General features: G+C 55.7%; 11 protein-coding genes across 17 annotated transcripts; 5 read left to right on the top strand and 6 right to left on the bottom strand.

Annotated features, from left to right (window-relative positions):
- Positions 1–619: 619 nt before the first annotated feature.
- On the bottom strand, positions 620–2,813 carry H310_03948. Of its 2 annotated transcripts, none has more exons than XM_008868037.1 (3): positions 2,628–2,813; positions 1,295–2,569; positions 620–1,229 (listed from the first exon to the last, which is right to left on the bottom strand). In XM_008868037.1, the coding sequence occupies exons 1-3, from the start codon at positions 2,775–2,777 to the stop codon at positions 672–674; spliced, it is 1,983 nt and encodes a 660-aa protein (XP_008866259.1). In that variant the 5' UTR covers positions 2,778–2,813; the 3' UTR covers positions 620–671. The 2 variants fall into 2 exon arrangements, with proteins under 2 accessions (XP_008866259.1, XP_008866258.1); XM_008868036.1 differs by having other exon boundaries at positions 1,295–2,542.
- Positions 2,814–2,877: 64 nt separating this feature from the next.
- On the top strand, positions 2,878–4,464 carry H310_03947 (hypothetical protein). 4 transcript variants are annotated; one of them, XM_008868033.1, is made up of 6 exons: positions 2,878–2,945; positions 2,997–3,333; positions 3,411–3,538; positions 3,578–3,668; positions 3,725–4,130; positions 4,186–4,464. In XM_008868033.1, the coding sequence occupies exons 1-6, from the start codon at positions 2,914–2,916 to the stop codon at positions 4,401–4,403; spliced, it is 1,212 nt and encodes a 403-aa protein (XP_008866255.1). In that variant the 5' UTR covers positions 2,878–2,913; the 3' UTR covers positions 4,404–4,464. The 4 variants fall into 4 exon arrangements, with proteins under 4 accessions (XP_008866255.1, XP_008866254.1, XP_008866257.1 ...); XM_008868032.1 differs by having other exon boundaries at positions 3,411–3,668; XM_008868035.1 differs by having other exon boundaries at positions 3,390–3,668.
- A 206-nt stretch (positions 4,465–4,670) lies between these two features.
- Positions 4,671–6,034, bottom strand: H310_03946 (hypothetical protein). The gene has a single exon (XM_008868031.1). It carries the CDS (start codon positions 6,015–6,017, stop codon positions 4,695–4,697), a length of 1,323 nt encoding a protein of 440 aa, XP_008866253.1. The 5' UTR covers positions 6,018–6,034; the 3' UTR covers positions 4,671–4,694.
- An 827-nt stretch (positions 6,035–6,861) lies between these two features.
- On the bottom strand, positions 6,862–8,192 carry H310_03945. 2 transcript variants are annotated; one of them, XM_008868029.1, is made up of 3 exons: positions 7,844–8,171; positions 7,347–7,795; positions 6,862–7,294 (listed from the first exon to the last, which is right to left on the bottom strand). In XM_008868029.1, exons 1-2 carry the CDS (start codon positions 8,114–8,116, stop codon positions 7,352–7,354), a joined length of 717 nt encoding a protein of 238 aa, XP_008866251.1. In that variant the 5' UTR covers positions 8,117–8,171; the 3' UTR covers positions 6,862–7,294; positions 7,347–7,351. The 2 variants fall into 2 exon arrangements, with proteins under 2 accessions (XP_008866251.1, XP_008866252.1); XM_008868030.1 differs by having other exon boundaries at positions 6,862–7,795; positions 7,844–8,192.
- A 7-nt stretch (positions 8,193–8,199) lies between these two features.
- H310_03943 (tubulin beta chain) lies at positions 8,200–11,033 on the top strand. The gene is made up of 2 exons (XM_008868027.1): positions 8,200–9,276; positions 9,362–11,033. Exon 2 carries the CDS (start codon positions 9,368–9,370, stop codon positions 10,706–10,708), a length of 1,341 nt encoding a protein of 446 aa, XP_008866249.1. The 5' UTR covers positions 8,200–9,276; positions 9,362–9,367; the 3' UTR covers positions 10,709–11,033.
- On the bottom strand, positions 8,224–8,950 carry H310_03944 (hypothetical protein). Its single transcript, XM_008868028.1, has one exon. The coding sequence runs from the start codon at positions 8,746–8,748 to the stop codon at positions 8,392–8,394; it is 357 nt and encodes a 118-aa protein (XP_008866250.1). The 5' UTR covers positions 8,749–8,950; the 3' UTR covers positions 8,224–8,391.
- H310_03942 lies at positions 11,011–13,679 on the top strand. Of its 2 annotated transcripts, XM_008868026.1 has the most exons (8): positions 11,011–12,214; positions 12,413–12,527; positions 12,578–12,716; positions 12,777–12,871; positions 12,920–13,057; positions 13,113–13,204; positions 13,261–13,362; positions 13,408–13,679. In XM_008868026.1, exons 1-8 carry the CDS (start codon positions 11,040–11,042, stop codon positions 13,607–13,609), a joined length of 2,058 nt encoding a protein of 685 aa, XP_008866248.1. In that variant the 5' UTR covers positions 11,011–11,039; the 3' UTR covers positions 13,610–13,679. The 2 variants fall into 2 exon arrangements, with proteins under 2 accessions (XP_008866248.1, XP_008866247.1); XM_008868025.1 differs by having other exon boundaries at positions 13,113–13,362.
- Positions 13,680–15,056: 1,377 nt separating this feature from the next.
- On the top strand, positions 15,057–17,603 carry H310_03941 (CMGC/MAPK protein kinase). The gene is made up of 13 exons (XM_008868024.1): positions 15,057–15,650; positions 15,707–15,831; positions 15,889–16,147; positions 16,190–16,315; positions 16,413–16,481; positions 16,537–16,626; positions 16,679–16,753; positions 16,797–16,868; positions 16,927–16,980; positions 17,031–17,108; positions 17,156–17,212; positions 17,263–17,329; positions 17,377–17,603. The coding sequence occupies exons 1-13, from the start codon at positions 15,153–15,155 to the stop codon at positions 17,496–17,498; spliced, it is 1,692 nt and encodes a 563-aa protein (XP_008866246.1). The 5' UTR covers positions 15,057–15,152; the 3' UTR covers positions 17,499–17,603.
- A 283-nt stretch (positions 17,604–17,886) lies between these two features.
- Positions 17,887–18,654, top strand: H310_03940 (hypothetical protein). Its single transcript, XM_008868023.1, has 2 exons — positions 17,887–18,389; positions 18,508–18,654. The coding sequence occupies exons 1-2, from the start codon at positions 17,927–17,929 to the stop codon at positions 18,525–18,527; spliced, it is 483 nt and encodes a 160-aa protein (XP_008866245.1). The 5' UTR covers positions 17,887–17,926; the 3' UTR covers positions 18,528–18,654.
- Positions 18,438–19,757, bottom strand: H310_03939 (hypothetical protein). The gene is made up of 3 exons (XM_008868022.1): positions 18,864–19,757; positions 18,636–18,791; positions 18,438–18,570 (listed from the first exon to the last, which is right to left on the bottom strand). Exons 1-3 carry the CDS (start codon positions 19,737–19,739, stop codon positions 18,520–18,522), a joined length of 1,083 nt encoding a protein of 360 aa, XP_008866244.1. The 5' UTR covers positions 19,740–19,757; the 3' UTR covers positions 18,438–18,519.
- A 209-nt stretch (positions 19,758–19,966) lies between these two features.
- Positions 19,967–21,941, bottom strand: H310_03938 (hypothetical protein). Its single transcript, XM_008868021.1, has 6 exons — positions 21,845–21,941; positions 21,593–21,792; positions 21,358–21,541; positions 21,085–21,296; positions 20,850–21,024; positions 19,967–20,800 (listed from the first exon to the last, which is right to left on the bottom strand). Exons 1-6 carry the CDS (start codon positions 21,909–21,911, stop codon positions 20,061–20,063), a joined length of 1,578 nt encoding a protein of 525 aa, XP_008866243.1. The 5' UTR covers positions 21,912–21,941; the 3' UTR covers positions 19,967–20,060.
- Between the last annotated feature and the right edge of the window lie 51 nt (positions 21,942–21,992).

The raw sequence follows: 21,992 nt of genomic DNA, 5'->3' as shown, positions 1-21,992 counted from the left end.
AGCGACATCGCGTCCACTTCGATCTAATGAAAGCTATGCGCGATGCAGGGCTCCGCCCTCTTCTTTCAGAGGTGTTGCTCGTCGCGTCCATGTATTCCAAAACGAATCGACAAAAAGTGCGATACTTCTCGATTTATGCGTGTCATCCTTGCGCAGGGGCCATGCTAATCTTCTCTGTATCGTTCCAATTTTTACGGATGACCCCCGAAGGGGTTCCTACATGACGCCAAATGTTACTTGGATAGATGTTGGCAATTCACCCTGGGTTCGAACCCAGGAACATGCACATTTTTTCAAAGACTGCTGAAGTCGTAACAAGGTAGTCGTAGGGGCATGCTCACTCGAGAATTGTGGACGACATCCGGGCACAACCTCGAGTGGCTGTGTGCTTCGAGAACACGAAGAAGCATTACGTGTCCATCGCTGACTGCATGATGCTTCTCCGGTCTCGACAAATCCGACTGGACAAACCCCCAGCATTCTCGTCAAGGACATACAACGGTATATAGATCATCAAGATAGGCGCACGTGGACGAAAGCACGCACCATGTTCCACTTGCACAAACAACGCGGCACGGCAATGAGCGCGCACTTTTTCAGAACGTATTGAGAAGAAGTACACGATGGGTCGATGATTGTACGATCTGTATTTCAACGAGGGGAAGGAATCTCTACGTCGTCGTGGCAACGTCGATCAGGTCGTTCAAGCGTTTCTTGGCCAATGCAGATAGCGACCCGTCGCGAGCTAGCACCGCCGACGACATGTGCGATGCTTCGTACATGAAGGTTTGGCACACGTGCTGCGCAACCCACTTGAACCGGTCCTTTGTAATCAATCCGCGGCGGTAAGCTGGGTAGAGCTGACTCTTGATATGCTCGACCACGCGCGGTTTCGTTGGAAGAGGGTCCAGAGAAGGTCGTCGCGCGACCGTGCCGGACAGAGTGGGTTCGGATCGCAGGGAAGCTACGGATGTCACTTGCGTCGCAGCAGCTAATCGTCCAGCGGTGGGCAGTTCACGAGTCAACTGCGCCGCTTCGGCCATGGCTCGTAACTGTGGCGGACGTGGCTTCGACTCTTCCCTCTCGCCTGTAGGCGCGGGAGCGGCAGCAGTTGGTGGTCCGGTCAAAGCGCGCCACCTTGACAGCAACGACGTCGCGGCGTTCTTGTTCATCATGTCCAGCTGGTCCGATGCGGCCAAGGCAGTGAGGACAGGAATTAATCCTTCGCTCTACCAGCCAAGCATGACGCGTCAGCGATTTCGCTCGAAACAGCACTCGAAGCGCAAGACGTTACCTCGTTCAATCGGTCGTACGTGATTGGCAGCGCGCCCAGTACTTTTAGTATGGCGTTGATAACTTGCGGATGCTGAAGCTTTTGGTCACGACCGATGGGCTCCACCCATCGCTTGAGTGCACTCAGAACACCCCAGTCCAGCACTTGGTTCTGTTGAGATGGCGTGAGTGGGTCAAAAAATCTCTTGACGACTGGGACGAGGCGAAGCTTGGCGGCCGTCGGCACTGGCGTCGATGTGTCCAGCACATGTGCATGAGCCATCTTGTCACGTAGGCCATTGTACTCATCTTGGAATGACAAGGAATTTAGCCGTTGCCTCGACGTCACAGGCGCCCCTGTAGATCTCTGTAGAATGGCCTGGATATCTTCGATTCGTCGCTTTCGACGCTCCAGGAAGGCTTCTCGCACATTTTCTTCATCACTGGCGTCGTGGCGACCCACGCATTGTGTTGCATTTGCGTTTGCGCCACGGGCTCGTCTTGCAGCGGGCCGGGAGAGCAATTCGTGGTTGGAGTGGCTGACGATCTGCAGAATTCGGGCAGCTTCACCTTGCATGCGTCGCATATCTGTCACGGCCGCGGAAGCAACTTGTGGAGGTCGACGCCGTCGGGATGATGGAGTCGTTTGGGTGACTGACGCGCCACCAGTGTAACGCAACACTTCGTTTTCAAATGGAAGTGCAACGCGCTGGCCACGACGTATGCCCAATCGAGCTTCGAGTTGACTGATGCGGCGCGTGGGCAAAGGTGCACTTCGCCTCCGAGAGGACGAGCTGCGGAGGGTCGCCAGTGTCGTGGCTAGCCCCGTCCTTCGTCGGCGACTTGGGGTTACATGGACGTGGTCGGAGCAATGCCAGTACCCCGCGGGCACGGCCGGAAGTGGGACGCAGTACGTGTGGGCTGCATGTTCGCATCCATCGACGTCGCAAATCAAGAGGACGTCTTCGTTGTCGCCGTTGCCACACAACGTACACGCGTACTCGTTGAAGAGGTTACCATTTGCTTGGATGTCTTGGCTTGGATGGTTTGCATGCGACTGCTTCGCATCCTTCACCTTGATAGTCGCCACATGTGCGCCGGACCCATCGCGTCGGACGATTTCTCGAAACCGTGTTTTGCACATCGGACACAAGTTGGTGACTTTGGCCCATTGGGCAATGCAATCGAAGTGGAACGAGTGCACACATTTAAGGAGAAACCCTTGCGTGTCCACCGACTCGATATTTTCTATGCAAATGCAGCAACATTCCTTCCATGCGATGAGTTTCATGCCATACTACACTGCAAGGGTACATACACTTGTGCTCACGAGGATGGTCAACTTGTCGACGTACCTCTTCGTCAGAGTCGTCTAGAGGCACCTCTCGCTTCTCTTCATCTTCGCCGCCGATTTTCTCCTCAGCTACGTCTACTGGTAAGTCGAAGTTCTCCATGTTGTCATCGTCTTCGCTTTCCTCGCACAGATCAACGGCAACGTCGGCCATGTCGTCGCCGCCCCGGCCTTCGGATATCGGTGGGTGCACTTTCCGGATAAATGCTTCTGGAGTCCCGGATAATCGTGTTTGTCATCCGGATGTGTCAACAGCACCACAACCAGCAACAACTGCGCGGCGCGTCGCGATGGCTTCGCAGCTCGTGCCCAACTTGTACAGGTGAGGCGTGAAACCCTTTTTCCACGATATTCAAGACGTACGAGTTTGTAGAGCGCTCTTGCGAGCCGCGAAGGAGTTCCATTCGTACGAAGTTGAGCACAAGTGTTTGTATGCCGCAGTTCGGTCTGGCAGTTTGATGCCGTATGACGGTATTCGTGAAGACTGGAAGCAAGAACAGTCGCTTCGGTCGTTGGTGGACGGCATGACTCCGCACGAAACTTTGGCGTGGGTCGATCTCGTGGCAGCAATCCGTAGCAAGTTCCGAGCAACCGACGTCAAGCTCCCTGTAAACGAACGCATCGACCGCGCGTTCTCGACATTGCGCCTGCTTGGCCTTCACAACGACATGGTCCATTGCCACAATAGCAAAGACTTGTTCACGCCCAAGGTATGCGCGGTTGTGTCCGTCTGTCCACGTTCCGTCTCCTCTACTTCTTGGCTCAGTCTCTCGAGTTATCCTTCCAGCGTCGCGATGCCTTGCCAATGGAAGTTCTGTTCAAAGTCGGCGACATCGTTCGTGTGGAAGGCGTCGGTCGTGGCGTTGTTTGCAGTTGGCACGTCCCGCGCCTCAAGTATCGCAAGTGCACACCTAAGTACACTATCCTACCTCATATTCGACCCAATCCTGACAGCAAGAGTGCTGCGGACGCCGACGATTTCGGCGATCGGTGGCGGCTCTACCACGTCGACGAAACACGCGTGACGCTCTCCCGCAAGGCATCGGTACAGTCCTTTGTCGTGGATTCAGTCCTCGTCCAACTTGATGCTGCGTTGGGTAGCCCGTGAAAAACCCGTCGTTACTGTGTTACTTTGACGGGTTTGAAGGCGGTCGCCATGTGCCGTGCCGGTCGCTGGCCGCTCGATACCCAGACGACGACATCGACGCCCCGAAGAAACCGGCGCATATTCCGTCCATATTGGACCTTCAGAACGCCGAGGAGCCGGACCTCGTGTTGTATCTGCAAAGCGCGGACGCCACAGTTGCCCACATCGCGAGAACTGTGCTGGAGGCGAAATGGATGGACGATGCAGGTCCCACAGCCCGACGAGACTTGGAGGCGGCCATGGAGGTGTACGCCACCGGCAATAAAGCCGAAGGCCAACGACGGATGAAAGCCGTGATCAAAATGCATCCAGGGTATGTCTCGGCCGTGGAAATGCTCGCAATTGCTGCGCTCGACAATGGTACGTCCACCAAGGTGAAACTCTCCTTTCGCGTACTGACGTGGGGATTATGTAGGCAATGCCGAGCAGTCCCTTGAATTGTTTCAGCGCGTCGTGGAGCTCAAGCCGTTCCACTTGAGGGGACTGAGCGGCCTAGCGACGAGTGCCGCCAAGTTGAAGCGATGGGATGTCGCACACGCGTCGGCGGCCAAGCTGTTTCGCCTTGACCCCACCTCATCCATCGCGAAACGGGTGCTGGCCAAGGTTGACGACGCCATTTATTACCTGTTGTAGAACGCGCCGCGAGCTATCGTCCAAATAGAGAATTCCACTGCATGGAATTGTGTTGCATAGAATTGCTCTTGTCATGATGGGGCGCTGCATTCACAGACAGCCGTGACAACAGATGCATGCACCACTGCTGCTCCAACGACTTGGATCAACAAGGGAGTTCGTGGACCACTCGAACCAATCGTCCATCGATGCGACGGCGGACCTTACAGCATCCTTCCGCACCCTACGAGTCTCCTAGTCTACCCAGAAGCTACCAACTAGTCAACGTTCAAATGAATAAAGTCTATTAGATTATTTGAAGTCGACAACGTGCGGATTCTCGACGTTGGTGAGGGCCAGGTCCCCGCCCAGTGCTTTTTCAATGGTCGCGATGAGATCGTTTGAGTCAAATGCGGAGCGATGCGCGGCGGCTCGCAGCTTTCCTCCCGCTTTTCGCCGCAGCAGGAGCAACTTTGGTTCGTTCTTGTCTGGTATGAGCGACTGTAATGGCCGCAGGGCCTTGGCTTGATTCGGTTCGTCGACCCACACCACGGTCACGCGGTGATCTGTTCGGAAGACCTTGGCCACGTCGCGAACCTTTTGCATCCACTGCTCACGTTTCGCGGACTTGGGTAACACAAACACTGCGCACAATGACGATGACACTGACGTGTCGGCGTTCTTGCCGAGGTTGCAAAGTTTGGCTTGGTTGCCGCCGTGCAATTCGTCGACTTCGCCCGCTTCGCGTTTGGCGCGATACCGCGCGGCGTACTTTTCAAACGCAAAGTTGTACACGCCATATTCTTCCAGCGGGCCTTCATACAGGGGTGATACATTCGTTTGCCACACGTGGACAAAGCTTGGCAACGTCTCGACGCCAAATTCTTGGCAAAACGATTGATATTTATCACAGTCGACGGCACCGACTTTGACGCGGCCGTTCAGGTCGTTTGCGATGCTGACTAACTTGTCCTTGAATTTGACACTCTTCTTGTCGGTGGGGCTGTAAAACTGGACGAGCCATTCGTTTTTGGCACTTGGTATGCCGGGAAACTTCTTTGGTGTTAAGTTCGTGATAATGGAGGAACCCTTTGGGTACAGCGGCTGAGGTTGCTGTTGTTGGCGCGGTTGGCCAAACCCGTCCATACCGCTGAAGTGAAACTCTTGGTGGCCGCCTCGGTGCTGTCCATTTCCGCCACGGGCTTGTTGACCAAAAAAATGGTTAAACATTTCAAAAGGATCAAACCCCGGTCCACCACCACCTTGATGATGGAAATGTGGACCGCCGGAGTGTCCACCGCCGTGTCCGCCGCCATCAGGGCCGTCCGCGCCATACAAGTCGTACTCTTCCCGCTTCTTCGGGTCAGACAGCACTTCGTACGCTTGGGAAATCTCGACAAACTTTTCTTGCGCCTTTTCGCGTTCGCTCTCTTCGACTTTGTCGGGGTGATACTGCAGCGCCAGCTTTCGGTATGCCTTCTTGAGTTGTCGGTCGTTGAAGTTCTTAGGCACCCCAAGGATCTTGTAGTAGTCTTTCGCCTTCTTTGCAGCTGCGTCAATGCAGTCGGTGCAGACGAGGAGCACCACCACGAGCAGGGCGACGCGGCCCCATGTCGGTCGACAGAACAATCCCATCTCGAGGATTTCTAGAATGTTGAAAACTGCGAGCGAAACCCACGCGCCATGTCTCGTTTGGTATCCGGATCCGTATGTACAAGCAACAATGCTCAGCTTCAATGATACGTGGCAACAACGAGGCTATACCCAGCACGAAGCATCCAAGTTCTTGTGGTGCGCCGGTGGACACGTTCGCCGGTGGCGGCCTTGCCACGTAACAGCGGTGATATGTACTCCCATTGCGTTTGCTCAGGTAGCCCAGTCTACATGTCCCTTGAAGGACTCATGACAAGACAAGACTGGTGCAATGATGAGGAAACCATACACAGAGGTTGCTTGGATGTGCGTACAAAATAAACGGCTTCGCAAGCTAGGGTAACTACCGTGGATGTGTTCGAGATCGAGCGCTGGCCCACTTCACCTCACATACTCACGTTGAAACGATAACCATGACGATCAAGAGCGAGCTTGCATTTGTTTGACCTGCGTTGATAATGAGTTCATCCAGGGGTGGCTTGTGTCGGTGTGTTCCTTCGACATATTCTGTTGGACAGCAAAGTTGTCTGGCAATGAAACCCGAACACACGAGGTCTTCACTAAGAAAGTGATACTGGACAAGTGTGAAGAGAGTTGTTCCCGCTGGAATGAAACAAAACCATATTCGTGAGGAGCCCATGTCCTTTGCGATTGACACGGCACTGCTACAAATTCGTGACACATTGCGAGTGCAATTACGACGCGTGCCTGAGTGCAGCCCACCTTGCGCTCGTTGGATGGGGTGCAGATCAGGTTCACCTAGGCAAGATGCCATCCATTCGACACGACCGATATGTTTGGTCACCGCCACACATGCGACAACTTTCGTTGCACTAGTTTAAGCGTGTTATGGCTTTGTGTTTTCACCAAATGAAGCCACGGCCGTCAATGCTCGGAGTTGATCCATTTCACATGTAGCGACCGCGAATCGCACTGCAAGGTTACCACTGTGCCTAACGCCGTTCGCCGCGCAGGAACTACCCCACGTAGACCGAACTGTGTAATTTCTGGATGGGTGGTGGCTTTGCTCGGTGGCATGGGACCGACGTAGACTGGAAGCGAAGGAATGGATGGGGTTCCCTGCGGTCGAATTCGCTCACATCGAAGTCTCGAAAATGTTGGTGCCGCCAACGTATTGCTCTGCATCCCTTGTGCGGTCACTGTAGGAATGCGCCTCACAGTCCATTGTCGGTAGGGAGGAAGTGCTGACAAAGTTCTCCTTCATCACACTTGCGTAGTTTTCCGATGTCCTAGCTGATCTAGTAAATAGGACTTGGTCATTACAGGTATCATCTATACACTGTCGCATACATGGTCTACACATGGCTCGGCAAAGACACGTTGAGGTGACGGGCTAGAAATTGGCATACATCGGCCATCTCGCTTGTATTGGAGGCGTGTGCGAGGCCTCTGTACAGCTTGAGTTCGGTGGGAACCCGGTGCGACTTCAGGAGCTCAACTGATTTGTGGGCGTACATTGCAGGGATCAACATGTCTCGGTCGCCGTGGCAGACGAGTGTTGGCGTGTTGTTATTGCTTGGGGCGAACGAAGTTGCCAGCGGGACGTAGCTGCTGAGGAGGACAACCGCTCCAAGCTGGTAGGTCAACGTTCGGAAGCACGTATGGGCAGCCAACGCCCCTCCTTGGCTGAACCCAACGACCGCGATGTTGTTGGGCGAAATGCCCTGCTTGATCTCTCTTGCAATGATTTGAGCGAGAAAGACGCTCGATCGATTGATTCCAGCCTCGTCTTCTTTGTCCTATGTCGGTCACGTCAGTTCTCCATGGCATGCTGGATGATTGTCTACCTCGGGGCGAAGGCCATATATGTCAAACCAAGCTGGCATCGCCATACCACCATTTAGAGTCACGGACCGGAACGGAGCTGACGGGAAGATGTACTTGACGTGTGGCAAAGGCTTGGCCTCGATTACGCACTTGTACCAGGACAGCCCCGAGTCGCCAAGTCCATGGAGCCAGATGACAGTTGCAACATGTCTTGCCGACGGCGCAATAGTTGCATGCTGCCACTCTGCAATGGTGAGGTCATTGCACAGCGTCGGGGCGCAGAAGTTGCCCATCCCGATGCGCTCGCGGAACGCGGTATTGGTGCTGCCGTGGCGGTGCAACCCGATGGCGGCGTTTTTATGATTCCACGTGATTTTGGGAGATTGGGTTCAACTAGTTTTCGCCATATCGAATAAAAATGATGACAAATTTCGCGAATATTGCCCTTTTTTGGTCAGGTATTTAACATTTTCGTTCCATGTCAATCGCCTTGAAGAACGTCATGGTATTTTCTGGGTTTTCCACGAGGTATTTCCGCATCTCCATGAAGTACCAATAGTGGATCAAGTCATTCCCCCAAGCACCATCGGCGAGCGTCAATGCCGAACATGCGGCGGCGCGATTGTCGCGCACGTCCCATGTCCACATGCTTCTCGCCGAACGAACTCAAGGACGTCACGGCGACAGTCACGCAAGCCTTTTCGTGGTGTCCATGGATTCCATTGTAGCAGCGAGATGGCAACCGCCTGACCGTTCTTCCATTTCGGGGCACTGCTGACTCTCGCCCCCAGGATCGGCGGACGTATTCCTCCATCAACATCAGGTCCAATGCGTCGCTTGACGTTGCCCAACCCATTGGCACGATGTGGCGCGCCGTTTCGATCGACAGACGGCGATCGATGGCTAAGACGACAAGAGGCACCATCTTGACGTTCCATACAGCCTCAACGCTTCTTATTGAGAAGCGCCTGGGAACGTTTCATGACGGGGGGTTCCTATAAATACACGGACGCTGCCGCCTCGCCGTCGAAACACTACCGAGCCGCGCGCGCTCCATGGATGGTTTTTTTCGTTTTCGACACATTTAAAAACAACTCGCGTGTTGATTGGTTATAAATTCGTTCCACCCAACCCCTCTCGAGAATGGATGTCTCTGATTGGCTCCCTCTCAATCGGTTTCAAAATTTGAATTTGGGGCGAGTGTTTTTTCCACAAACGATATAAATACCCCAAGATCTTTCGTTACAATGGGGGTGGGGTATATCGATACCCCCTCCTTGACCCTAGTGTTTCATACAAAAACCAAGTTGAAATTCCTCTACGGAGGGTCAATACAAGGGGGGTTGGAAGGAGGGGCTAGGACTGTTTCATCCACCAGGGGTGGGGAAAAGCCTGTGACTCGTCAGGGGAGCTCATTTTCGAAAGCGCCACCCCGTGCAAACCTCCGAAACAGGTATGCCTCGTCGGAGAATCGAATGTGCAGCGCCGCAGAACAGCTTTCCTTCGTTCATCTAGCTCATCAAGTCCTTGTGGTATAGAGAACAATGCGTGAATTGGTACATATTCAAGGTGGTCAATGCGGTAACCAAATTGGTGCCAAGTTTTGGGAAGTGATTTCCGACGAGCACGGTGTCGACCCTACCGGTTCCTACCATGGTGACTCGGACTTGCAATTGGAACGCATCAACGTGTACTACAATGAAGCTACCGGCGGTCGCTACGTCCCTCGTGCGATTTTGATGGATTTGGAACCTGGTACGATGGATTCCGTCCGCGCCGGCCCTTACGGTCAACTCTTCCGCCCCGACAATTTCGTTTTCGGCCAAACCGGTGCTGGTAACAACTGGGCCAAGGGTCACTACACTGAAGGTGCAGAATTGATCGACTCTGTCTTGGATGTCGTCCGCAAGGAAGCCGAAAGCTGTGACTGCTTGCAGGGTTTCCAAATCACCCACTCTCTCGGTGGTGGTACCGGTTCCGGTATGGGTACGCTCTTGATCTCCAAGATTCGTGAAGAATACCCCGATCGCATCATGTGCACGTACTCCGTCTGCCCTTCCCCCAAGGTGTCAGATACCGTCGTGGAGCCTTACAACGCCACTTTATCGGTGCATCAGCTCGTCGAAAACGCAGATGAAGTTATGTGCTTGGACAACGAAGCCCTCTACGATATTTGCTTCCGCACGTTGAAGCTCACCACCCCCACCTACGGTGATTTGAACCACTTGGTGTGTGCCGCCATGTCCGGTATCACTACCTGCCTTCGTTTCCCTGGTCAATTGAACTCGGATCTCCGCAAGCTGGCTGTGAACTTGATCCCCTTCCCCCGTCTTCACTTTTTCATGATTGGTTTCGCTCCCTTGACCTCTCGTGGTTCGCAACAATACCGCGCCCTCACCGTGCCCGAATTGACCCAACAACAATTCGACGCCAAGAACATGATGTGTGCTGCCGATCCTCGCCATGGTCGCTACTTGACAGCTGCGTGTATGTTCCGCGGCCGCATGTCGACCAAGGAAGTCGATGAACAAATGCTGAACGTGCAAAACAAGAACAGCTCGTACTTCGTGGAATGGATCCCCAACAACATCAAGGCCAGTGTCTGCGACATCCCTCCCAAGGGCCTCAAGATGAGTACCACCTTTATTGGTAACTCGACCGCGATCCAAGAAATGTTCAAGCGCGTGTCCGAACAATTCACAGCTATGTTCCGACGAAAGGCTTTCTTGCACTGGTACACGGGCGAAGGCATGGACGAAATGGAATTCACGGAAGCCGAATCCAACATGAACGATTTGGTGTCGGAATACCAGCAATACCAAGATGCCACTGCTGAAGAAGAAGGCGAATTCGACGAAGACGAAGACATGGAAGAAATGATGTAGAGATCGACGAGTTTTGGCGGCGCCCTGCATTGGTTTCGTATATTTACAAGTACAATAAACATGGCACAATGGGCTATGTTGGCGTGCTTGTAGAAACATGAACCACCTTCATCATAGCTCGGTAGTGTACATGATTTATATTGCTTTAGATTAGGCAAAGACGGGAATTGACGAGGAATGTAAATGACCATTCGTCCATCTCCGATCCTGGCGCCATGTTCGGAGATTCGATTTTAACCGGAGGCAATATCCGGCAAGGCACAAAAAAGGCACTACGGGGGGTATACAAAATTCAAGTCGTAGCCGTTGGGACCACAAGAAATACGTCGGCATGGCATTGATGCTGCGCAAGATGCGACTGTCGGGCGCGAGTCGCTGGACGGCTACGATTCGGAGTTTGCATCACTTCAACGCTCCAAGACTTGCCGACCTAGTTCTCGTGCGTCATGGAGAAAGCGAAGGCAATGTCGCCCGCGAACTGTCCATGCGAGGCGACCACAGCTTGTACAGCGGCGAGTTCAAGAATCGACACAGTTGCAACTGGCGGTTGACTGATCGCGGGCGTGAACAGGCCGAAGCGGCTGGTGAGTGGCTGCGCAAAGAAGACCTGGCGTACTACGATCGATACCTTGTGTCCGAGTACTTGCGTGCGATGGAGACGGCTGCCCGATTCAACCTGCCGGACGCGCAATGGTACGCCGAAATGCTGCTGCGCGAACGAGATTGGGGGCAAATGGACCTCATGTCCGAAGCCGAGCGCAGCGTTAAGATGCAAGACGAGCTCAAACGACGTGATCTCGATCGGTTCTACTATGCGCCACCCGGTGGCGAATCCCTTGCGACCGTCGCGCAGCGGGTGGACCGGTTGATGTGTGCATTGCATCGCGAGCTACCCGGCAAAAAAGTGCTGCTGGTATGTCACGGCGATGTCATGTGGGCACTTCGCACACGACTCGAGCGCATGAGCCAAGACACATTCCGCGAACTCCAATTGAGTGGTCGCATGGTGGACCAGCTTCACAATGGCCATATTCTCCACTACACGCGGACGGATCCGACGACGGGCAAGGTCGCGCCCTTCTTTACGCACATGCGATCCGTTTGCCCGTGGAACGAGAAGCTCAGCCCCAAGGGATGGATCAAGATCAACCGCCCTGTCTACGACAACGAGATGATGCTCGCGATTGCCGAGCGCGTGCCTCGGATGATTGTGTCAGAGGAGTATATCCAACAAACGTACCGTCAGCAGACACACAGCACCCCCGTCATTGCTCCTCTGAACCCCAACATCGAATGCCCGCTCGATCCGTCCGTCAAAGTGCCCAAGGTGACGCTCAACAAGGTCGTCGTCGTCAACAAGATGACTCGATACCAGCACGAAGAATCGTTGTACGGCAATACGGGCGAAGCGCTCAAGAAGCAAATGTCGATGCGTGGCTTCGTCTACGATCGACTCAAGGCCAGCCACGACCACCACATGGACGCCCTCGATGACGTTACCTCGTGGTATGTGGTGTTTGGCAGACTGGCGAGTGGTGGAGGTGGGCTGTAAATGGCTGAAGCGAGGCGTTGTCTGAAGCCGTGATCGCTGCATACTCGATTGTTGTGCGTCCAGCGTGACTCGTTTGGGGTGATGCCGCTCGTTTTGGTTGATTCGATGTCTCGGTGTATGTATGTATCCTGGAGCTGACGGGTCGTGACTAGCCTGAAGGAGCACAACATCGCAGTGTCGGTGGTGAACGCGCACGAGCTCACGCACGAAGCGTACGATGGCGCGGACATGGTGTTTTCGGCCGGGGGCGACGGGACGTTTCTGAAGGTATGAATTGCTGCATTCGTTGCTCGGTGCGTCGCTGCAACTGACGATAGGCGGCGAGTTTTGTCAACAAGCCGATTCCCCTCACGGGACTCAACACGGACTCGGCACGCAGCGAAGGCAATCTGTGCTGCTACTCGATCGATGCCACATGCAACCGGTTCGTCGTCGTGCTCGAACGACTGCTCAAAGGTACGCACGTACCACTGGCTCCAGTCGCATGACATCACCGGTGTGGTTTTGTGAGTGCAGGCGAGTTTGAGTGGCTGAACCGCCAGCGCATTCGAGTTGGCATGGTCAACCAAGAAGGATTCAAGTATGAGCTGCCTCGATACGCCCTGAACGAGGTACCAAGTCCAAGATCGACCCGTCGACTGAGTGGAGTGTGGCGGTAGGTATTTATTGCCGAGTCGGATGCGTCGCGGCCATCGTTCTACAACATTGGAATCGACCAACACCAGCGCGAATCCCATCGGAGCAGCGGCATCATTGTGTGCACGGGGACAGGGTCGAGTGCGTGGTACTACAGCGCGGTGCGTTGACGTCGTCGACTACATGCGCCGTCGGGGTAACGTGTGCTGTCCGTAGTCGCAAATCCACCGCGAACAGATCTCGAGCATCCTCCACGCGATGGACTTTCACAGCTACACGAACGAGACCGTGACGGAAATCACGGAAACGTACAGCTGTCGATGATATGTGCGTCTCCACCGGCATGACGGCGTTCCATGACTAGACTGAACAAGGACAACATGTTTGCCGAAGATTCGCTCGACATGGGCTACGTCGTCCGCGAGCCCATTATCAACGCGACCTTTGGCGACATTCGGTTTCGAAAGTACGTTGGTTTGTCGCAAAACGACGGGAGCATTGATTGGGGTAGGGGCAAAGCGCGCCGCGTCTCGATGCGGTCCCTCGGATGGGATATGAAAGTGAACCTGGATGGGCTCTACTCGGTCCCGTTGAACTACGGTGTCCAAGCCGTCATGAAGATCTGCACCGAGCCGCAGTACGCCCTCCGCACGGTCGACTTTACCACAGGCGACAAATCTCGGCTCGACAAAAAATTCAAGTCGCGGAGTTAAATTATCACAAGATTGAACGGTTCCCATCGTTGTTGGTGGTTGTTGTCCCTCGTACCCCATGGACGCGATCTTGCATGGATACGACGTCGCCGTCCAAGACGATCCGCTGCGTCGAGGTCGTTGCATTCGGTCATACGACGTCGATGTGATGGAGGTTTCACATGGCGGCGTCGCCCGGGTCCACGGCCTTTTGCACAGCACGTTGTCCAGATTCGATCGATCGCGAACACTTTTTGTGGAAGCGCGCGACGTGGTCAAGCCCTTGCCCTCCACCATCACCTGCAGCCTCCTCTACTCGAGCGACCGACCAGCAAACTGGTCGCACCAACGACTTGTTGGGACCACACATCGTTCGTGGAATTCGTCCGCCAAGGCGACATGCCGCCGCCATCTACAGTGTACCACGCGATCCTCCCACGAGGATCGGCACGGTGGTTGGGTCTATAAAAGCTGCGGTCTCCGCCGCCACGTTTGCCCGCTCCCCTTCCTCGTTCGAGCTGGTCGGGCAATCCCCTTGGTAAGCACCAAAACGCCGCCGCGTGGGTGTGTCTCGACTGGCCCCGTTGCGAGATGGAGATTTCGAGTGTGTTGGAGGACGCAGGTCGAAAAACCACCCATTACAGGCTGTGTCATCAAAACCCGCGGCCGTCGGTGTGGCATCGTCGAGAACGACGGGGTCTGCGCCAGGACCGTGCCGACGTCCGGCCGCACCAAACACACATCGAACGACCGCCCCCTCCTTCGGAGCCCTCCCACCCACTTGTCCACATCGACGGCGCCCTCTCGGTCCGTGGCAGGTTCAACAAGCAATTCGCCCGTGGTGGATCTCGAATATTTCGACCGTCGTGCACGACGACGTCGATGACATGCCAAGAACATGACCGTGCCCTCGACCCCACCAACTCCTCGTTCGCCCCACATCAAAGCACGGAGCCACCGTTGCATGGCGGCGGCGCCTCCGCGTTTGGACCACCTCAACCTCTCACCCCCATGCACAACTAACCAAGGTAGTATGTGAACCGTGGGTAGATACGCACCCGTCGAACGAGGCCACGTCCGAGTTGGTTGGCGTCGTCTGGGGGCGTGGGGGTTCACGAGGGTGGTAAGGGACCGTCCAGCTCGCCGCAACCCGACCAACATGTTGTCCCATGTCCCATTGTCCGCATCGGCGCACGACCTCTGTCTTGGTTGTCCAAGTTGACGTTGGCCTGGCATGGAGTGGTCTGGTGCCGACCCGTCTACCCAGCCCGCACCCGTTGGATATTTTTCACGCGCGTCCCCGCTAAAAAAGAATGGCCGTTGGTTTACGTGGCATGGGGCGTTCATTTTTTTTCCAGATCCATGAAATCCAAAAATACGTGCGTGAAAACCGTATTTTATTACGGCTGGGCGCCACCCTTGCATACCCGCCGCCGTGCCAAGAATACACCGATTCCATTTTGGGTCCCGTTCTCTTGGCACATATTCGTTGGATATTTGCGTCAAGTGCACGTACGTGAACGTTCTTGGCAGGTAGATCTATCCCTGCACTCACCCGCTCGTCATGCCGCCCAAGCCAAAACCCGTCAACAAGCGCCCTCATGCCATCGTGACCAAACCCGCTGCCGCGCCTGGCCCGCCGCCCAGTCTTCTCAAGAAGCGCCGAACGTCGCAATCGGGACGCACGGACAACGTCGAAGTCATCACGCCGCCCAAGGGCTTCATGGACATCGCTCCGACACCGCACGGTCCTCCGTCCATGATGCCACCGACACCGTCATTCGGTGCACCGCTCTTTCATGAACTCCCGACACCACCGGAGAATACGACGATGGCGCCGCCCGCGCCGAAATCCTCGTCGGCCGCGTCGTACTCGTCGTCCGGGGAAACATCCATGTCGAATCGGTCGACGCCATCGCCTCCCGTCAAAGCGGACAAGAAGCACGCGACCGGCACCAACGCCGCCGCCGTTCCCGCGCACCCGAAAAACACGTTTCGAGCGTGGAACGTCGGCGCGCGCTACCGCCTCGTGCGCATTCTTGGCAAGGGCTCGTATGGCCAAGTACGAAGGCGCTAGCATGCACGGCTACGTGGAAGCTCACGTGCTTGGTCGTGTAGGTGGCCGAAGCGTACGACACGGTCGTGAACAAGCGCGTCGCAATCAAGAAGATCAACAACGTGTTTGACCAAGAAGTCGACTGCAAGCGGTTGTACCGCGAAATCTACATCTTGCGGCATTTGCGGTAGGCCTTTGTCTACAACAGGTCACGATAGCGCTCTCAACTTCGTGGACGCTGTAGCCATTCCGAAGTGATCACGCTCCTGGACGTGCTCCCGCCGCCGTCGTACGCTGCTTTCAACGACCTCTACCTCGTCTTTGAGTTTGTCGACACGGACCTGCACAAGCTCATCATGAGCCCGCAGTACCTGACGACGCGGCACATCCAAGTCTTTTTGTACCAGTTGCTGTGCGCCCTCAAGTACATCCACTCGGCCAACGTCATCCATCGAGACATGAAGCCGGCCAACATTTTAGTCAACGAAGATTGCACACTCAAGGTTTTTGTCTCGAATTCGTTCGCGGCGTCAACGTTTGCGTAGATATGCGACTTTGGCCTGGCGCGCGTGGTCGACGAAGCGATCTTTAAAGAGAATGCGCACGTCGAGCCTGTCTCGCCCGCCTTCCGCAACAAAAAAGGCGGCGCGGACAACCCCAACATGCCCAAGGTACTGATTGACGCACCATGCGTGCTCTGGCCGATGCTGGCTCGACATCATGCAGAGGACGTGGATTACGTGGTTGTGACGGATGGATCTGGCATAGTTTCAACGCCAACTTACCAAGCATGTCGTGACCCGGTGGTACCGCGCGCCCGAATTGATCCTTCTCCAGGTAGACCAGCATGGGATTTGTCGCGTCGGTGGATTTGATCGGACGGATGCCTTAGGACTACGGCTACGCCGTCGACTTGTGGAGTTTGGGATGTATTTTTGCCGAGCTGCTCAGCATGCAAGTCGAGAGTTGCTCGCAGTACCAGGTAGTTGCCATCCCCGTTGTGTGCACAACGGCATGGACGGCGTGGCACGTAGTCGCGGACTCCAATCTTCCCCGGTCGGTCGTGTTTTCCCCTCAGCGCCGATCGACCAACAACGTATTCGGACAAGGTACCGCGATCGATGCGTCGCTGACTGACGTGGTTGTTGGTAGCTCGATCAACTGAATGTCATTTTCAACGTGATTGGAACGCCAAGCGAGGACGACATTGGCAACTTGGGCGAGGTGACCGTGCCTCGCATTGCTTTTTGTGTGTGTGCTTGCTGACCATTCGTTTGTGCAGGTAAAGCAATACCTGCGCAAACTACAGCACAAGGACCCGATGAATCTCGCCCAGGTGCGTGTGATGACGAGCTGACGCCAGCATCACGGAAGGGGATGCGGTAGTTGTATCCGGGTGCGTCCCCCGAGGCCCTGGACCTCCTCAAGCAGTTTTTGACCTTCAACCCCGACCGGCGGATAACTGTACGAACTCCATTCCCCTCGGGCGATCCCTTATCCCAGGAGTGTAGCTGGAAGGCGCGCTGAACCATCCATTTCTCGCCGACATTCGTCTACGCGCGAAGGAGGTGTGTGGTCACGGATGTTGCTCCCCGACGTTGTGACGATGCATGAATAGATCGTGGACATGCAGCCCCTTGACATGGAGTTTGAAAACGTCCCGCTCGACCGTGAAAAACTCAAAGGTACGACGACTGTGGCACGGCCTCGTTGTGTTACGTGTCCTGTGTAGGTCGCATCTTCAGCGAGATCCAGCACTTTCAAGCGCGCAATGCCGACGTGCATGCAGCTCGATGCAACCACGCCATGCCAACCAGCATGGCTGCAAGGAACGTCCCACCGACCATGCATTAATTCCTCCATGCGCCAGTCAGCCGCCGCGACAGCTTGAGCCCCCGCCGCCATATATCATAGAATTTTTTATATACTATAAATCTGAACCTTACAACTAATCCGTGCCAGCCAAGAGCTCCACCGCCCCCCCCCTCCAGCAACTCCCAGTCCCTTCCTCCAGGCTGCGTCAGCCAAGGCTATCTCGTGGCCGACGTGCTCGTCCCCGCATGTCGCCCCCGCTCCATTTCATTGCGCACTTGATGTTGATCCAGCATCGTTGGCACGTAGCTCACAGGAATGCCCACCACACCGCGACGCTTCCTCGATCCGTGTTGCATGGGGTTGTTACTTGAACTCCCCCACAACCTCATGCGGTGTTTGGACATCTCGACGACGTGAAACTGTTCGGGGCACAGCCACCTGTAACGCTGCAAACGCAAACCGACACGATGCCGCCGCCCGACCAGCCGCGCAATGAAGCGCTGATGGCCAGCATGACCAACTACTCGCTGGGAAACTACGTTCGCGAGATGATGCAAGTAATGATGGAGTCTGTGTTGGTCGAGCAGCCCCACGACCCTCTCGAGTTCCTGATAAACGTCTTGCGCAACGACCCGCGCATCGACGCCCTCGATCGCGCCAGCCGATTCAATCGCATGGACTTGCGACGCATCGCCACGAAGACCAAGCATCTGCGAGCGATCTACATGCACGACATTGTTGGGGGACACGTCGTCGGTGCCACCGACGTGGCCAAGGATGTCGTTGTCGTCAAACTCCTCGCAAGCCATCGCGCGCGCCAAGCGTTCCCGAGGCACATCCAGGAGATCGTTCAGGCATTCGGGGCCAACGATTCCCCCGCGTCCGTCACGGAGGCGTCGTTCGTGGCGAAAGCTCTCGGTGTGCTTTCCAGTACGTACGCTACAATTTCCTGGATGCTTCGTCGACGACGATGACATGTTTGCGGGGGCCATCTGTGCTTGAATTATGCATGCTTACATCGTCCTGACGACCACTGGTGCGGTTGTAGAGCCATACGTACTCACGTGATGTACTGGTGCTGCTGGCGGCCCCGCAGGATCTGTCGGCCGATCTAACGCGCCACGGTCTTAGCGTCGATGCTCCCGTTCCAAACGATGCAATAATCGTTTTACGTACTTGGTCTTTGTCTCGGTCGTGCGCGGCGTTTTCGAGATTCAATAGCCGCGTCGGCGTGAGTCCGTCCAGGTCCACGACTTGGCGTGACACGTGCTGCGTGGTATCGCACAGCACGGTGTACGCATGCCGGAGCTGCATGTATCCGTCAAATCGAATCTACTCATGCAACAACAGTCAGCCCCTCTCGAGACATTCCAGGGGGGTATCAAGGGCGGGCTTGGTACGCACTGGCGTGTTGCGACCGTCCATGACATCCCCTGTGAGGGGGTCGTGCACAGTGTAGCCGGGGGCACGGTTGCCGCTGAACCGAAGACAGGACAGCTTGAGGTGCGTCAAGCAGGCGGGCATCGCGCCAAGGCAGTTGCCTGCCAGCCCAAGACGCTCGAGACGACTGAGGTACCCGACTTCGGACGGCAGCGTTGGGCCGATGCGATTGTGGTCCAGGTTCAGCTCCACGAGTCGCGAGAGGAATCGAATTTGCAAGGGGACCGAGGTCAGTCGGTTGTGGGCCAGACTCAAGTGAAGCAAGGACGAGCACTTGGTCACGATAAGGGGGAACTCGACAAACGCATTCGACGTGAGGGTCAGGTGCGTGAGCTTTGTGCACCGACGCAGCGAGTCGGGGAGCGTCGACAGCTGGTTGTTCTCAACGTGAAGTTGCTCGAGATGGACGAGGGCTCCAATGTCGGTCGGCAGAGACGTGAGGGCATTTCCCCCCACGCCAAGCACGGTCAAATGACGAAACTGCATGATGTCGGGGGACAGGAGCGTGAGGCAGTTGTTGGTGAGGAAGAGCTTTTTCAAATGTTGTTTGGCCCACGTCAATCTCGTCACGGAGGCGTACAACTCGCTCGGAAGCAAGTGTAGCTGGAACGTCCGACTCCCGTCCTGCAGACTCGATGGCGGCGGGCCGCTCAGGTCGATACACCCCGTCACCATGGCTTTCTTCAATCGTTTTTCGATCGCATCGTGCACCCACACCCGATGCCCCGACGCCACATCCACTTCGCCTTTGACCGGGTCAAACAAAATGTTGTTTATGGGCTGCAAGTCAGCCGCGACGACCGCCGCCGCCGCCGTCTCCTTCGAAGTCGTCCGCACCATGGAGTAACTGCCTCCGAGTAACCGTCTGTCCAACCGATTCGGTCACAACCTCGATGGGCAGGTGGCGTGCCACTCAATGGCATGGTTTGAGCTGCACCTAGCTGCACCTAGTCCATGTCCGAGAAGCGCGCAAAGTTGGCCACCGTGATGGAACTTGTCGGAGAATCGCATGACGCAATTGACACGAAAAGGATGGGTGCAGAGCTCACACGCGTTACAGCCCAAACGGGAATCGCTCAATCACACCATGACATTACGATGAATGATGTTAGGACGACGGTGGTGCGTCCTCCTAGTCAGCCGCACGGACAATGCACTTGTTCACGCGTCCCGGAGCCATGCCCGAATATGCTGAATTTCCGTTTGGCGGGCCTGGACGACGGAGGCGGGGTCGCGTGGGTCGCTAAACATCAAGTCCAAATGATGGGCTCCCTCTGGGATATCGACGAGGGTGATTTGGGGGTTCGAGTTAGCCAGGACGCCGCCAGAGCTCCATGGGTCGAAGCCTCCGTTCGAAAACACAATGTTGGAAGTGGACTTGAGCAGCGCGTCGGCGGATCCGTACACGGTGCGGATCCAGTCCGGGTTGGGGGTGACGCCCCACTTGGTCTGGCAGTCCCGAGCGATCTTGTCCAGCGTGATGTTTCGGGCCCAAAACATGTCGGTGACGCCATTCGTGTTGAAGTAACTCTCCTGGGCCAGCAATTGGGAGCACCACATGTAGTCCCAATTCCCGTCGTAGTCTTCCTGGACCGCGATGCATGCAACGTCCCGAGTCGCGTTCGTAAAGATGTCGGTCGCGGCCTTCATCGCCACGAGAAGCGCCGCCGTCCCATTGTCGTTTGTCAGGTCAAACGTCGGGGCCATGTGGTCGCATGCGACGCGCACGGGGAATGCCGGCATGTCGGCCTTGCCTTCCGTGAGGTAGTTGGATGGGAATGGAAAGTTACCCATTGCCATGGTGTCCCATGCCATCATCAACGTCAGAGCAAGGGCTTCGACGTCACTACGGCTCTTCAGCGGCGTGCACGTCTTGAACAACGACGAGAGATGCGCCAAGCCTAGGTGAAAACCCTCTAGCAATGGGGCATCAACGGTCTTTCGTGCTACCTTGAGGCGAGTCGGCTTTACCAAACACGATAGGCCACGTCGCACGGACATTTGGAATGCAGTTGGCCGCTGACCCGGCCGCGGGCGACGCGTCGTGCGTGACGACTTTCCAGTAGTCGGTTCCTTGAAAGTTGTCGGCATACCCGATCGAGTTGGCGAAGATGGGGGCGGAGGCCTAGAGGAACACATTCTACCAGTCAGATGGTGGCGACCGTCTGGGCGGAAGCAGCCATACCGCAATGGCACCACGGATTGTGGTGGGGTACTTGATGCGGAACCACGCTGCCAGCATCCCGCCGTAGCTCCCGCCAAACGCGATCACTGGGACGTCGACATTGTTTTGCTGCTGTAGCGACCGCAAGAGGACGGCATAGTCCGCCAACGCTTGGTCATGCGTCAAGTATTGAAGGTGGTCTTTGTGTTGGTCACCGAACGGAAAGCTCTTGCCTGGAGGCGACCATGAACATGGTGACGGACAAGCAAAGCCAACGAAGAGCTGCTTGCGTACCAAAGTATCGGTGTTCAGCAAACACGATCAGCGCCCCAAACGCTTGTGCGTTCTCCCACATGAGCCCCGTGCTGTTGACGTACAGCGTGACGTCGCCTTCGTTCCCGCAGTAAAAGAAAATCGGGCCGTCTTCCTTGCTGCCGTCCGCTCGGCGCTTCCAGAATTTGTCGTACACGTAGAAGCGCTGCCGACACACTCGTGACACCGTGTTCAGACCGTGCCACTCGCCGCGTACCTGTTTGTACGTCGTGTTGAGCGTCGTGAAGTGATCCACGCGCTGGTCGAACCAATTCAGCGAGCAGTTGCCTGTGTTGGGTCGCGGATCCATAAAGTTGGGGGTGTAGGTGGCACTAGGTGGCCCCAGAACCCCGTTGAAGATGAATTGGCCCGCGACCACGATTGCAATCCCGATGGCCACGGCGATCAGGATAGCCGCTATTGAGCACACGAGTGAGCGGTGGGCGAGACGTAGGTATTCTGTACATACTGGACGAGAACGGCCGTCCCTGCGGGCTGCGAGAGGACCCAAGGAGCGGTTGAGATGTGCCGGCCATGATCCAAATGGAAAAGTGGCATTCTTCTCAAGTTGCAGTTGGGACTAGATATTTTCACGACTGATGTTGCATTTAAAAAAA

Source organism: Aphanomyces invadans (assembly GCF_000520115.1).
Source record: "Aphanomyces invadans strain NJM9701 unplaced genomic scaffold supercont1.6, whole genome shotgun sequence".
NCBI classification, from domain to species: domain Eukaryota; phylum Oomycota; class Saprolegniomycetes; order Saprolegniales; family Verrucalvaceae; genus Aphanomyces; species Aphanomyces invadans.
Note: the sequence above shows the minus strand (reverse complement) of the source record. Positions and strands in the feature narration are given on the sequence as shown.

Excerpts from the sequence above, each read along its gene's own strand:
- H310_03944 (XM_008868028.1), bottom strand. The coding sequence starts at position 8,748 with ATGGTGCCTCTTGTCGTCTTAGCCATCGATCGCCGTCTGTCGATCGAA.
- H310_03942 (XM_008868026.1), top strand. The coding sequence starts at position 11,040 with ATGGCATTGATGCTGCGCAAGATGCGACTGTCGGGCGCGAGTCGCTGG. Across the intron at positions 12,528-12,577 it reads GCGACGGGACGTTTCTGAAG|GCGGCGAGTTTTGTCAACAA; the intron begins GTATGAATTGCT and ends AACTGACGATAG. Across the intron at positions 13,058-13,112 it reads GTGCGTGGTACTACAGCGCG|TCGCAAATCCACCGCGAACA; the intron begins GTGCGTTGACGT and ends TGCTGTCCGTAG.
- H310_03947 (XM_008868035.1), top strand. The coding sequence starts at position 2,914 with ATGGCTTCGCAGCTCGTGCCCAACTTGTACAG. Across the intron at positions 2,946-2,996 it reads CTCGTGCCCAACTTGTACAG|AGCGCTCTTGCGAGCCGCGA; the intron begins GTGAGGCGTGAA and ends ACGAGTTTGTAG. Across the intron at positions 3,669-3,724 it reads CGCTCTCCCGCAAGGCATCG|CCCGTGAAAAACCCGTCGTT; the intron begins GTACAGTCCTTT and ends TGCGTTGGGTAG.
- H310_03943 (XM_008868027.1), top strand. The coding sequence starts at position 9,368 with ATGCGTGAATTGGTACATATTCAAGGTGGTCAATGCGGTAACCAAATT.
- H310_03945 (XM_008868030.1), bottom strand. The coding sequence starts at position 8,116 with ATGGGCAACTTCTGCGCCCCGACGCTGTGCAATGACCTCACCATTGCA. Across the intron at positions 7,796-7,843 it reads TATATGGCCTTCGCCCCGAG|GACAAAGAAGACGAGGCTGG; the intron begins GTAGACAATCAT and ends TGACCGACATAG.
- H310_03940 (XM_008868023.1), top strand. The coding sequence starts at position 17,927 with ATGCCGCCGCCCGACCAGCCGCGCAATGAAGCGCTGATGGCCAGCATG. Across the intron at positions 18,390-18,507 it reads AGCTCTCGGTGTGCTTTCCA|AGCCATACGTACTCACGTGA; the intron begins GTACGTACGCTA and ends GTGCGGTTGTAG.
- H310_03946 (XM_008868031.1), bottom strand. The coding sequence starts at position 6,017 with ATGGGATTGTTCTGTCGACCGACATGGGGCCGCGTCGCCCTGCTCGTG.
- H310_03939 (XM_008868022.1), bottom strand. The coding sequence starts at position 19,739 with ATGGTGCGGACGACTTCGAAGGAGACGGCGGCGGCGGCGGTCGTCGCG. Across the intron at positions 18,792-18,863 it reads TGGACGGTCGCAACACGCCA|ATTCGATTTGACGGATACAT; the intron begins GTGCGTACCAAG and ends TTGCATGAGTAG. Across the intron at positions 18,571-18,635 it reads ACGACCGAGACAAAGACCAA|ATCGGCCGACAGATCCTGCG; the intron begins GTACGTAAAACG and ends GTGGCGCGTTAG.
- H310_03941 (XM_008868024.1), top strand. The coding sequence starts at position 15,153 with ATGCCGCCCAAGCCAAAACCCGTCAACAAGCGCCCTCATGCCATCGTG. Across the intron at positions 15,832-15,888 it reads TACATCTTGCGGCATTTGCG|CCATTCCGAAGTGATCACGC; the intron begins GTAGGCCTTTGT and ends TGGACGCTGTAG. Across the intron at positions 17,109-17,155 it reads ACCCCGACCGGCGGATAACT|CTGGAAGGCGCGCTGAACCA; the intron begins GTACGAACTCCA and ends CCAGGAGTGTAG.
- H310_03938 (XM_008868021.1), bottom strand. The coding sequence starts at position 21,911 with ATGGCCGGCACATCTCAACCGCTCCTTGGGTCCTCTCGCAGCCCGCAG. Across the intron at positions 21,297-21,357 it reads TGCTGAACACCGATACTTTG|GCAAGAGCTTTCCGTTCGGT; the intron begins GTACGCAAGCAG and ends GGTCGCCTCCAG. Across the intron at positions 21,025-21,084 it reads CAATCCGTGGTGCCATTGCG|GCCTCCGCCCCCATCTTCGC; the intron begins GTATGGCTGCTT and ends GTGTTCCTCTAG.
- H310_03948 (XM_008868037.1), bottom strand. The coding sequence starts at position 2,777 with ATGGCCGACGTTGCCGTTGATCTGTGCGAGGAAAGCGAAGACGATGAC. Across the intron at positions 2,570-2,627 it reads TAGACGACTCTGACGAAGAG|TATGGCATGAAACTCATCGC; the intron begins GTACGTCGACAA and ends CTTGCAGTGTAG. Across the intron at positions 1,230-1,294 it reads CGTACGACCGATTGAACGAG|AGCGAAGGATTAATTCCTGT; the intron begins GTAACGTCTTGC and ends CTTGGCTGGTAG.